The 14,056-nt window shown below is 32.1% G+C and overlaps 1 protein-coding gene across 1 annotated transcript; it reads left to right on the top strand.

Annotated features, from left to right (window-relative positions):
* Window positions 1–8,721: 8,721 nt before the first annotated feature.
* Window positions 8,722–11,701, top strand: LOC147383808 (uncharacterized). Its single transcript, XM_086426047.1, has 3 exons — window positions 8,722–9,055; window positions 10,371–10,677; window positions 11,292–11,701. Exons 2-3 carry the CDS (start codon window positions 10,417–10,419, stop codon window positions 11,445–11,447), a joined length of 417 nt encoding a protein of 138 aa, XP_086282173.1. The 5' UTR covers window positions 8,722–9,055; window positions 10,371–10,416; the 3' UTR covers window positions 11,448–11,701.
* Window positions 11,702–14,056: the final 2,355 nt, after the last annotated feature.

Raw genomic sequence — 14,056 nt, 5'->3', positions numbered from 1 at the left:
ATTTATTTATTTTGATATGTATATTATAAAAAAAAATTTAATTTTTAATTTTTTTTGGATTTTAATTTTTAATAGGAATCAATTCTGAATTTTTCTTGAATTTTTCAGATTTTTACAGATTTTTTAAATGGTTAAAAACCATTGTTTCAATGTTAAACAAGACGAGACGTATCATCCGAGTCAACTCGGTATCAAAGGTGAACGAGACGATACGGAATACCGAGTTTAAAAACCATGATCTCAACCCATCTCCCACAAAACCCAAAACCCTGACCAGGTTCATGGTTCAACCTCGACACCACACGCGAGTGTCTCTAACCCATTCGTCCTTCAACTTGCTGAAACCCCAAGAAGACTCAACTTCAACCCTCTCTTCAACACCACCAATTCAGAAACTCAATTTTTTGAGAGTCAATGGGCTTGAGAGTTGAGATGGGATTAGGGGCGGAGCTCATTGGATTTTTTAAAGAAAAAAAAAAAAAAACTCTGATTTAACCCCCCTACCTTTGACCCCATTGAATTTTATTTACAATAATGAACTGCTATTAGCACTCCAAATTTTACTTATTACACCCAACTTTATAAAAATAATAAAAAAAAAAGTTAATAATTGAGGATAAATAAAAGTTGGGGTGGCAGTAAAAGCCCACTTTTGTTTTTGATTTTTGCTAGATTTCTTCTTTTTGGATTTAAGATTTTATATGAGCCTAATTATAATTGTTAAAACAACTACTAAAATTGTTTGAACTAGTATAATAATATTTGGGATATAATTAATAAAAGTTGGGGTGCCAATAGAAACTCAAAAAAAAAAAAAAGTGATTTAACTCTCCAAATTTTCTATCGATATTAGAGAGACCGTCATGCTTTTAAAACTAACAATGTGCATCCTAGGCCTCGATCTTCTGGTACTCATACCATACTAAAAACAAATCGATTTTACATCCAATACCAAAAACATCAAAAACATATTTGAACCCAACTTCATTTCTTATATTTAGCATCTTACATTAGAGAAATAGGTTCAGACGAATAGGACTTAGGAGAAATTGAAGCGTATGCAAGCTATTATCATTTTTCTAAGAGCGATAAAAAAATTTTAATTTTTTTGCTAGGCAAACGAGATCAGTAGTTAGTAATTAACATTTTATCATATACAATGTTATTGAAATTTAGGTGATAAATTGGACTATCTTCATGGAGCATTTAGGTGGTTAAGGTTATAAGATTAGGTTTTAGGAGGAAGTTTATTGTTGGAAAATAGCACGTTGCATCATATATGAATCACTTACTCCATCCATATTGCTTGTAACTCTTCTTAAATGAGAGCTTATTATCTAAGTCACTGATATTTATGAATCTAATTTAACTTTTAACATCTTTATTCACCATATTTTATAGGAATCATCTAGTACGTACAAACTCGTCGAGATAAACACCGGTGAAAAATTGAGCAGACACAATCTCCATGTTCAATAAGTGGGCCCAAACATAGTAATTGAATTATCAACATTTATACTTATTGTTAACATATTAGTACTTATATCAGATAAATAATCTTTTTTTTAATATTATTTTTAATTTCATCCAGCAATTTCTAGACAGCGGGTTATCTTAACAGCATAATTAGACAGCATGTTACCAAACAATATATTCAATTCAGCAACAGCAACAACAATTTTTTCTCAGCTTTAGCAACTTAATTCAGCATCAACAACTTTACATACAACTTTTCCAAATAAAGCATATGACCGCTCAATCTATTGGAGGATTTTGTGCGATTTTTTATTGAATACACCTTTTTCTATTTTCTATTAAAAGGACTCCAATTATTAACCAATTACACATAGCTCCAACAAAACTCAACACACAGTGATTTTGAATCGAAATATCAAGATTTCAATATGAAATGGGAAATACTTCCCTTATAAACATAGTAAGATTTAATGCTTACTAAGGGTCGTTTGGTTAAATTGGATTACCACATCAACAGTCCAACACCACAACCCTCTAAACTTCGCCTAAAAACTCATAATAATAATAATAATAATTATTTTGAATTGAAATAACAATATTTGACCATTCAATCCTATTGGAGGATTTTGTGGGATTCTTTATTAAGTACACCATTTTTTTAATTTTTTTAAATACTTCAACTATTAACTTATTACACAAAACTCCAATAAAGAGTATTTTGAATTGAAATAAAATTTATTTCAATAGGAATTCTAAACAGTTCATTTTCTAACAACAAGAAGATGCATGGTTTTTCTATGCTTCTAAGCATTTATCTTGTTTTCAAGCTCTAAATACTATCATCTCCCACTATAAATGTGTGATTTTATTTTTTTCATTTATATATTTTTATTAAATTTATTTTGAATGGCTCTTCTCCAAGGTCTGGTTTTTCATTTAAGAAAGAGAGTTGTTATTGCTACACTAACTTTTACTTATGGCACACCAATTCTTTATTCACACCAATATCTTATCATCTCATATCAAAATAGAAATATCTACACAGTCCTCTCCTTCTCACGACCTCCTATCTTTCCCCACTATTTGTCTTTGCTATAAGAGGTTGTTGATCATATAGATTGCGGACATCCAACACGTTCAACCTGCTTGGCTCATTGCACTAGTTTCCGGGTGTGGAGAATATTCGACTAAGTTTCTGTCAAATCAGTTGACTCGACTATCAATTTGTAATCGAGTCACAACAGGGTAGGTTTCCGTGTCCTTCCCAACTTGAAGACAAAGGCTTATCTAAAAAGAAAAATTATTTTTCTTACTAACTTGGTAAGTTTCAAAGAGTACTAAGGTCCTTGGCCCACATTCATGATCACATTAGCATCCAATCCAACACTATGGCATTTTAGAATTCATGAAAAAACTCAGATTCAAATATAAAAAAATGTTTTGAGCTTCATCCAAGGTGTTTAAAATGGACGGCTATCGAACTCCCAAATTTAAAATTACAATCCAACAATGAAAGATTTTTTTCTTTTTTTTGAATTTTATTTCCAAGGTTCTTAAAATTTTATCCTCTACATACCTGTTGCGTCGTTCATGTTTTTGGATGATACATTGTGAGCTCACAACCCTTAGTAAAATTAAAGTCTGACTAAGTTAGTCATGCTAGTCTCACTCATGAAAAAAGACTTTTAAACTTTTGTCTTTTCCTTTAAAAATATTTATTTTAAATATATATTTTATTTGTCTAATTTTAGAAGCAAAGACTTCGGCTAAACAACTTAATTTCAAGAAACCCTTATGAATGGTTTTTAGCATAATTTTAAAACAAGTTAACTTAAAATATGGTTTGACTTGATTGTATTTCAAGATGTCTTGATCCCAAAATTCTATGTAACCAAATCATCAAGTTAACTTGGTAAATCATCAATTAAACTCGATTGAGTGAACTTGAAAATGCAACAAGTAGAGTCAAAAACTCGACCTAATTATATATTCGATGATATATAATATTTTGTGGGGAACAAAAATTGTTATTTTTATCTATTTTAAAATATTAAAAGTTATCTTTAATTATTTATAAATATAGTTGACTTAGACTTGTTGATTTGACTCAACATCCTACTTTAGTTGACTTTTAAAACTATGATTTTGGGTTTAAGGGTAGGATAAACCCTACTTTTATCCGCATATTCAACATCTTATAAGCTATATAACAAATAATATAATTAATTTTCATAGAAATATAAATTTTAAATTCATTCATCAAATTTCAGACTGCAAGTTATCAAAAAGTACACTCTCAATTCAAAAAAGTTAGTTAAACAATTTTACACACAACTTTTCCAAACAAACCCTTCGCATAATAGCGATTAACTTTATCTAAAAAGGAGAGGTACTGAAAATAAAATGAAACATCGATATATGCACACCATATACTTTTTTTATTAAAATTGTGCCATAAGTAAATTTTGGTGTGCCAATATCAGCTCTCTTAAAAAAATTCCCACCCTACAGTGTATACTTGTATCATGGGTGCAACTTAGTTTGATTCAAACGAGAACTGAACCAAACCGATTGCTTTGGGTTGGTATATGGTTCAGTTTGGAACAAGTTGTGATTCGGTTCTGAGTTACGGAAATGGAGATCCGATCAATTTGATTTGGTTCTTGAATCAAAGCTTGTATAAAACTGAATCAAACCGAAAACTGAACTCTTATGCCATATATATATATATATAGGATCCCGTTCAGCAACAAACATTTTGGCAAAACATTTTTCAAAACATGGGTTAGAGGATTTGGAATGGGCTGATTTTTGGTGAGGATGATCTCTACGGTGAGGAGATCATCCTCACCAAAAATCAGCCCATTCCAAAACTTCTAGCCCCAATTTACAAGTTGAAAAATCGTGGACCGTCCATTTTTTGTAAATCATTTTGATGGGGTTAGAAGTCTTGGAATGGGCTGATTTTTGGTGATGATGATCTCCTCACTGTAGAGATCATCCTCGCCAAAAATCAGCCCATTTCAAAACCTCTAACCCATGTTTTGAAAAATGTTTTGCCAAAATGTTTGTTGTTGAACATTTCCCATATATATATATATATATATATATATAATTATTATTATTATTATTATTATTATTATGAATTTGTTTGTTTGCTAAATGATAAAATTGTATTAAGCAGAAAAAGAAAAGGGCCCCTAATGTACAACTCAAACTGAGGGAAGGCTCATTAAGTTCCCACCATAGTTTTCTTTTTTGACAATGAGAGGCAATAAGGAAACAACAAAAGAAATGGAAGACTCAGAAGATTGAATGGCAAAGTTTGCAAGGGCATCCACAATTGAATTCTTCTTCCTCCAAATATGCTGGACTTTCAAGTTAATTAAGACAGAGGGTTGTTCTAATACAATGGAATCAAGTTTCTAACTTCCATAGAATAGAACCTCCATGAAGGGCATGAACCAAGAGAAGGGAATCATATTCAATTAGAACCTTCGAGTTTACGAGATTAAAACCTTCAAGAGTTGCTGCAAGGGCTCGAAATTCAGCCAAATTGTTAGAACCTTCACCAAAATACCAACATCTAACTTGAATAAAAACCTCATGTTCATCACGCACGATGCCTCCCCCACTCGCCCTACGTTGATTGCGATGATGAATTATTTTAGGATTATGACATAAATTAATGATCTTTTTATGGATAAATTATTATTTTTTTAAGGATAGATTAGTGATTTATTGTATGAAATTTTATGTTTATTATATGTTTGTTTTTTCATTAAAAAATGTTACTTACAATTTATAGAATATTGGCCACCCATAGAATCAAACCGAACCATACCGACTTTAGTTCGGTTTGGTTCTAATGGAATTTGGTTCGGTTTTGGTTTTTATTTAGTGAAACTGCCCCATGTCAGATCGGTTCCAATTTGACCTCAAACCGAACCAAATTGCACCCTATCTTTGTATATAGGAAACCTTTTGATGTTGCTTATTAATCATGGGGTTTGGACGAAATCGAATTGTCTCGGACTTGATAAACCATGTAATTCAATTTAGAATAATTGTTTCATATACATTTATATAAAAATACTTATAAATTTTATTTTTTATTTAGATAATAATCATTCAATTTTTTTAAATACTAATTATTTTAATTGAAATAAGCAAAATCTTGGTTGACACGAACAAGTTTTACTGACTCGTCCAAGATGTTCAAAATATCGTCGGAGTCATCTCATTTGTCTCATGAGATTTTGCACAAGTGAGACGCCTTGTCCATTTGTCTCGGTCACGGACGATACTGAGATGACTCGGGCGAATCATCTTAGTCTTAAAAGAGATTTAAAACCATGTTATTAATAGTTTTCCTATATGTTGGTTACTCAAATAATGCCATGTAGAATACTTTTTTTGGGCCCACAAACTCCATGGAAGTTTAACTCACCCCCTTCACAATTTGCAAACTATAAGTAAAAAGAATTACCTCATCCCCAAACTCATATCTCGATGAAGATTTCATTATTGATTGCTGCAAAAAATCTCAAATCTGGGAGAATTTTTCCCATATCAAAACACTTCGACAATCAAATTAGTAAGAATCAAGAAGGATTGTATTAGAGATCAAATCAAAAGATCATTTACGTGCGTGTGATCAACCTCCTATTTCTATATTACAAGAGCCCTGATTAATTAGTAATATCTTCTTCAAAGATCTTGTAAGTATTCGTTATCTTCTATAATCAAAATCTTTTCACCTTTATCTCCTTGATTACGTGTTGTACTAAAACCCTACTTACTTAGTTGATTTAGGAATACTATTAATATTAGAATTCTAGTATCATTGAAACCTTCATTTAGAATTTGCTCTAATTCTCTTGTTAATTTCATAATCTTTCTTTAACGACAAATCACTTAGTTGTGTTTACCCGAGTACTTCGAATTTAATCATGTATCTTTCATATTGAGTCTTCTCGTGATATTAGTTGAGTTGGCACGTAAATATTTCGACTGGACTATTTGTCTGTTGAGTGGGTTTACCATTTTTTACATATACAATATGTATCTTCTCGGGTCCAGTGCTCTTTTGTTTAAGTGGCCACGTGAAAACATTTTACTGGTCCACGTTATCAAATGTACTTATACACCTACATAGACTAAAAGACGTCTTGATGTATGATTTCTAAGTTAAAACAATGAATGGTGATTTTCTAACACCCCTTGACATGGCATGAGCTAGAATCATAGATTTTCCCCCCTGGATACACAATTGTACATCCCTATAAATATGTCCAATTGTGTATATCGAAAAAAAGAATCTATGGTTCTAACACATGCCATATCAAAGGGCAAATGTCTTAGGGGGGGCGTCAGAAAATCATTATTCTAAATCAATAGGTTTCAAAACAAATTGATGAAAACTTGATGGAATCCAACCACTATGAAATACTTATGAAGTATATTTTATTTTGATTGAAGTAGATCAATAGGTGAATCATATATTTAAGGGAAAATTTGATTAACAATTCAAATTATTGAAATCGAAAATTTGATTTATAGATCTCCATAGCCCATCAATTTGAGTTCAAAAACGTTTTATCAGGGTGAAGGGCCTAATAAAAATTTCACTAAGATTTTAGTAACTTGGTTGTTAGGATACGGCCCTAAAACTCTTGATGCATTTGGAAATACACCCTCCTACAGGGTCTATTAAATAATCTTATTCTATATTTAAGGTTGAATTTGAAAACTTGATTGGTCCGCTACCCACTTTTTAGACCCCTGAAAGCGTGTCTTTGTTGGAATGCATTTGGACTATATAGAGAGAGTGTTTCAACTTTCACGCGTTAATACTACGTATAAGCACTTTTGGATTTTGAATCTGTGGAACAAATTTTTTATCCTCATTTTTTTTTACTCCTTAAATTTTGAGAGTTGTCATTAATACCCAAACTTTTACTTTTTACACCCCAATTAAAGATTAAAATGCACTCTTATGATCTCAACTTTACAAAACATTTATTATAACACTCAATTGAAATAATTTCAATAGTTATTTACAATTATGATTAAGCTCATATTAAATCCTGAACCCCAAGAATAGAAATCTATCAAATTTTTTTTTTTTGAGAGTTTCCATTGGCACCCTAACTTTTACTTATTCTTGATCATTCACTTATTTTTTTTATTTTTAATTGAAATGTAATAAGTAAAAGTTGGGGTGCCAATAATAGTTCTTTAAATTTTTTTTTATCCTAAATTGAAAATCAAAAGTAGTTGTGAAAAAAAAAAAAAAAACAATCTTACATCCATGTGACATCTAATTATATTTTTAGTTGTCACATGGTGGGGTCATGGAACAGGATTTTATCTATTTCAATGTTCAAACCTCAACATACAAGAAGAAATTTTGAAGTAGTTAATTCGAGTTTAAATAGAAAAATCATGAGTTTAAATTGTTATGAAATTCACAGTTTTATTATATATTTCATTTTTATGTTTTGTTAAAGGCAAAGTTTGAACTCAAGACCTTTTGAGTATTATTTGTAAGTGTAGAGATTTATTTAATTGCTGAAACATAAGTTAAGAGTGTTTTTTCCTTCTTTGTATAAGATGAGAGTCAAAGATTATCTTAACTTTCTTATGGTACGAAATTATAAAGACAATTTTTTCAAATTTTAGTCTTATATCGAATAAATACAAAAGTGATGCTCACCTAATAAAGGATCTCACTCTCTCACTTGTTTGAATGTGAATGATTAAGAAAGTGAACATCGCGCGAGGGGCAAGACACCATGAAATGGGACTTGTTTTCGAAATAAAAAACTATTAAAGAGTTCTTGTGAGTGTGGAAGCACCCTTTATGGATCAGATGATCAATACACCACGAAGAATATATTATAACAGATTTATGTGATTCCCAGAAAACAGACACATATAATGTTTTAAGGCTTTCGATGTATTTTCTAATACCAAAAATACCCCCAGAATTTCTACGGCAATCAGGTTGATATCAAAAGACCCAACTCTATTCGATTCCAATAAAAAAAAAGGACTCAAAACCATTGGTTTCGATTTGATTTGGGTTAAAAAGGGATCCATTGACAACCTAAAGTTATCAGGGATCTCAATATTATAATGAGGTTTTTAGTGGACTTCATCCTAATTTCAAAACTAATGGGGATTCGAGTGCAGAAACCCATTGTTTTTTATTCCACAAAACCCATCAACAAATATCTCTTCACCTCTCTCTCACCTTCTCTTCTCTTCTTTCTGTCTTTGCTGCCTGTGTAGTTCTTGAAGCTCCTCAGATGGCAGAGACTCATCTTTTTAATCTATATGTTTTTATTAAAACTTCTCTATTTTGGATTGTTTCCTGATCTAGGATCTCATTTGTTTCTCCTCAGATCATAGTTTTCCTCTATTAAATCCCTGTTTCTCTACTTTTACTGTTAAAACCAATTTACAGGAACAAATCCTCACCTTTTAGGATTGTTTGATTTTCTCTGCCTTCTTTGAAAGATTCAGAGAAATGGGTTTTATGTGGGAGATGCAGAGGAAAGCTCTTTCATTTGAGGTTGGTTTCATTTCTCTGTTTTACTCCTCTCTAGTTATTGTAAGCTTTACAAAGGTTTCTCCTTTTATTTTCTTTTTTTCTTTTTTAATCTTGAAAGTGAAGCTAGCATGAATTGAAGTTATTTATTTGATAAAATTGATGGTTTTTTTTTTTCTTTCAAGTTGGTTATGGACTTCTTCTTAGTGGGCTTTTAGGAATTTGGGTGTTCTAAATTTTAGTTTTTTTGCTGATAAAATTGACTATCTTTATGGGTTCTGATGGATTTATTTAAAATGGATTTTGGGGAATCAGTATGTTCTTCTCAGAAGATGATCTGCGGGATCAAAGATAGCATGGATTTGCATGTTTAAGTGATAAAAGTTAATTTTCCTAAGTGTTTCTGCTTCTCAGTTCCATATGGATTTGCTTGTTGTGGAAATTATTGTATTTTGTTAGTTTGGTTACCTTATGATCTATGCTTCATATGGATTTAAAAAAAAATGAAAAGGTTGAAAGTGAAGGTAGCATGAATTTGCAGTTATTTATTTGATAAAGTGGAAGTTTTTTCAAGTTTGTGGATTTATTCTCAATGGGGTTTGAGGAATTTGCATGTTTTCAATTGTAGTTGTTTTGCTGATGAAATTGAATCTCTCTCTGGGTTTGATGGATTTCTTTTAAATGCATCTTTGGAATCAGTATGTTCTTCTCAAAGATGATCTTTGGGATCAAAGATAGCATGGATTTGCATTTTTAAGTGATAAAAGTAGGTTTTCCTGAGTGTTTTTTGCTTCTCTGTTCCATATGGATTTGCTTGTTGTGGAAATTATTGTGTTTTGTGTGTTTGGTTACCTTATAATCAATGCTTTATGTAGAATTTTTTTTTTTTAAATGTTGAAAGTGAAGCTAGCATATATTTGCTGTTATTTACTTGAAAAATCAAGTTTGTTATGGAATTCTTTTCAATGGGGTTTTAGAATTTGCATGCTTTCAATTATAGTTGTTTCGCCGATAAAATTGAATATCATTTTGGGTTTTGAGGGATTTTTTATTTATTTATTAAAATGGGTCTTTGGAATCATTATGTTCTTCTCAAAAGATGATCTTTGGGATAAAAAAATAGCATGGATTTGCATGTTTTGGTGACAAAATCTAGGTTTTCCCAAGTGTTTATGTTTCTTAGTTCCTTATGCATTGATTGTTGTGTTAATTTTGTATTTTGTGTGTTTGGTTTACCATATAATCTTAAGCTTTATGCTGAGATTTACTGGAGATTATAGTTTTTTTTTTCCTTTTACAATAGACTCATTGGGATCCCTCCTTTTCTTTTTTTCTGCAGAGTTCTTCTTGAACTGTTTGATTTTTTGTTTGAAACGTTTTCAATTATGGGAAGAGGTAGAGGAAAGGGGAAGAAGTTGAATGTTGGCACGAGTCACGAGGATCCCGGAAGTGGTGGGGAAGAATCACTTCCTGCATACAAGAGAAGGGGAAGGCCACAAAAGCCATTGAAGGACGAGATTGATGAAGAAGATATAGAAAAGATAGAAGAGGAAGATGGGGAGAGTGCGAAATCTGTTATCTCCAACAAAGAGATGAAAGGTCCCGTTGCAACGGAGAATGGGAAGAAAAGGAAGAGGTACTCCCAGGTATAGTCACAAATTCTCTGAATATTTCATAAAATTCTCTGATTTAGGGACTAGCTGATTAACACGTTACTCTTAGAATATAGTAACATTTCTACCCTTCACCCTCAAAACTTTCTTTTTTTCAATATTTAAATATCAAGAACAATAAAGAGTTCTTATGAAGGTTAAAGATGGAAGGATTTTGGTAACAACCACAAAAATATATTCCCCCAAATTTTTTCCGAATTAACTGAATTGAATTCCCATCGGTTAATTACCAATTCCAAACTTTGTTACTATAGTCACAGTTATAGTCACAAAATTCTTCGATATCTAGGGACTAGCTGATTAAATAGACGAATTAACAAATTAATCGATGATTATCAATTAATCATAGAATATGGTAACATTTCAACCCTTCTCCCTCAGAATTTTATTTTTTTCAATATTCAAATATCAAGAACAATAAAGGGTTTTATGAAGGTTTAAGATGAAGGATTTTGGTAAGAAACACAAAAATATCATTTGTACATTCCTGAAAATTTCCCGAATTTGTCACGTAACTTTTCCAAATTAACCGAATTGTAGCCCCATCGAATAATTACCAATTCCGTACCTTTTTACTATGCTCACAGGTTAAAGAGAATGCAGATTCTGTAAAAGAGGAGAACAGTGTTGGAACGAGATCAAGCACTGACAACTCAACCAAGTCCAATGGATTCCGACAAAATGGAAGTAGAAGAAAGAGTAAACCTCGTCGAGCTGCTGAAGCTGGTGTTGAATACAAATGAGATTCATATTAGCATTGTGATCGGTTACTAGTATTTCTACCTTCAAGGTCTTATTGGTTCATCTCTCGTTTACTATTTGTTACTTTGTTTCATTTTCGTGTTTTCATAATTTCCAATTTTCCGTCACCTCTTTAAGTGAATGATTTTCGTTGGGAGGTTGGGAACAGATTATACTGCTTTGTAATCTTCCATGAAGCTACAATTGTCTGATGTTTTCTTGGATTATATCTATTTGATGTTACATTTTTTTTTTCCGTCAAACTTATTATACCAATCTGCATTTCTCATATAAAACATAATTAGTTATGGTGTTATTGGAGTATGGTTTTTTAATTTTCTCTCTTCCCATTGATCGTCTTATAGTTATGCCTTAAATTTCATTCTTTTTCTGATGTTGTTTTACTCGCTGTGCTACTATTATGAAGTTATGATCTACAACATACAAGCATACAGGTTCCAGTTCTTTCATATAAATCTTGGCATTGTTTCTATATTCAATAATAAAGGATGGGTATTTAACATATCAAGCCAAAAAAAAAAGGATAACATCTGAGTTTATTTTTCTGGGAATTTGATAACTTCTGAATTTCTTTCTGTTGCTTTCTTTCTATTTAATTGGATAGCCTATATTATTATATACATGTATATATTATTGTGTCAGTTAAAGATGTTTTAAGGAAAGGAAGCCTTGCTCGATAGCGTCGTTGTGTCAGCTAAAAGTTTTTTATTCTCTTGGTGTAAAGCCTTTGAAGAGTTCAAAGGTGTCTTCTTTGAGGACTTTATGGGGAGATGGGAGTGGGTCTGTAGATTGTCCTAATTGTTTTGGTTCTTTGTTTACTTTTGTACTCTCTGTTGGTCACCTTGACCACTTCTATTAATCAAATCTGCTTTTAATATATATATATATATATGCACTCCCAAAATATACTACTCAGAAGAAAAGGCAATTGTCCTCCATATTAGCCATCATTATATTGCTAGAAACACGAGTAGAAGGAGCAACCATGTCAAAAGTCTTGGAAATTCTCGACTCTAGAAATTTCTGCCTATGCAAGTATGTTTGTATGTGAATATGTATGGATATATATGCATATGTATATTGATACTTTGTTCGACTACTGAGTGATCTGTGTTAGCTGCCTCATCTTTTAGGGACACTAGGAGGAGTTTGAGGTGGGTTGTTGGTCCAAAGTCTCGTGGAACAAGCATGGTAGCAGACAGCACCATAGTTCTCAAGTGATCAAGTCTTTCAGACATATGGGTATTCCTACTGGTGAGAGCGCTAGGTTCGTATAGGTCACAGGTTCGATTCTTTCCACCCTTATGGGTGAGGGAGAGTGTTCAGTGTATATTTTCCTCCACTCTCGGGTGTGTCATACCCCAGTTAAGCCCCATGTCTCTCTTATATTCATAGTTCTCCCTATCTCCAACAGATCGGTCTTTTGGAGTGGCTGGTTGGTTAACATGGTATCTGAGCACTAGGTTCGATTCTTTCCATCCTTATGGGTGAGGGGGAGAATTGAGTGTATATTCAGACATAAGTTAGTGTTACATGTCCTTCCTGCTTAGAAGTTTTGGGCTCTAGTGCAACAAGTTTCATCGCAAAGGGAAAACATGATCTTACTACATTTTGAAGGATCTACCCTTCACGACATAAGTTTTAGCATCTTGTTACAGCATTTGTCATGGCAATCATGAAAATCTTAGAAATTCAATTTTGAATTAGTCCAGCCTTACCATATTAGTTTTGAGTATGGGGCTCACATAAGACAATGTTGGACAACACTGTGTCCGGGCTATGTAAGCCATCCTTAAATCAATCTATTATAGCATTCGTAACCTCATAGAAAGTTGACTTGATGTTGAAACTTCTAAATTCATCATCGTCATCAAACCCTTATCCCAGATGTTCAAGTTTCTTCAAAGATGTTTTTATTTATTTAAGCCTCATAGGGGCAGTATGTCATTTTACTGTTTTTAATATATATTGATAGAATTGAGAAGGCCAAACGACAGTAAGTTCGACCTCTTCTCTTCTCCTTCTCTCATCTACTACTCCACATTGGCTATTATTGGCCTTTGTTGTACATGGTCAAACCATATCAATCGACTGTCCTTTAGCTTATTATATGCTTATTGATACCAAAATGAACTAATTTGTGGTTTTGATGCTCATACTGGCGACGACAACTATTCAAAAATGATCTCCATGAAGCCCCACCAATTGGCACAAGAACATAGAATTAGAATAGAATATCTCTTTAATTATTTGTGGAGTTGTGATTCCTATGTGGTTTTTAATCTTAATCAGAACTTGAAAGTAGGAAATCTCTTAAATTTCTTCCACAAGGTGCACCTAATAAATGATAAATATTAAATGCTAGCTAAATAAAAACTAAATGGAAATAGTTTCTTGGGTTTTTATGTATAGCTGTCTAGCTTAGGATGATTTGAACATTTTCAGTGCTAGAATAGTTCATTTCATGATCAACATATTCACAATGTCTCATTCCAACTATTTGGGTTCACATATATTTTTCATTCAATTTTATATAGAGCTCTCTCTTCTGCTAAGGTATGTGTTGTGCCGAAGTGTAGCAAGAGTAAAG

The sequence above is a fragment of the Akebia trifoliata genome, chromosome 15 (genome assembly GCF_017979445.1).
Source record: "Akebia trifoliata isolate Shusen 1 chromosome 15, ASM1797944v1, whole genome shotgun sequence".
In the NCBI taxonomy this organism is placed as follows: domain Eukaryota; kingdom Viridiplantae; phylum Streptophyta; class Magnoliopsida; order Ranunculales; family Lardizabalaceae; genus Akebia; species Akebia trifoliata.
Note: the sequence above shows the minus strand (reverse complement) of the source record. Positions and strands in the feature narration are given on the sequence as shown.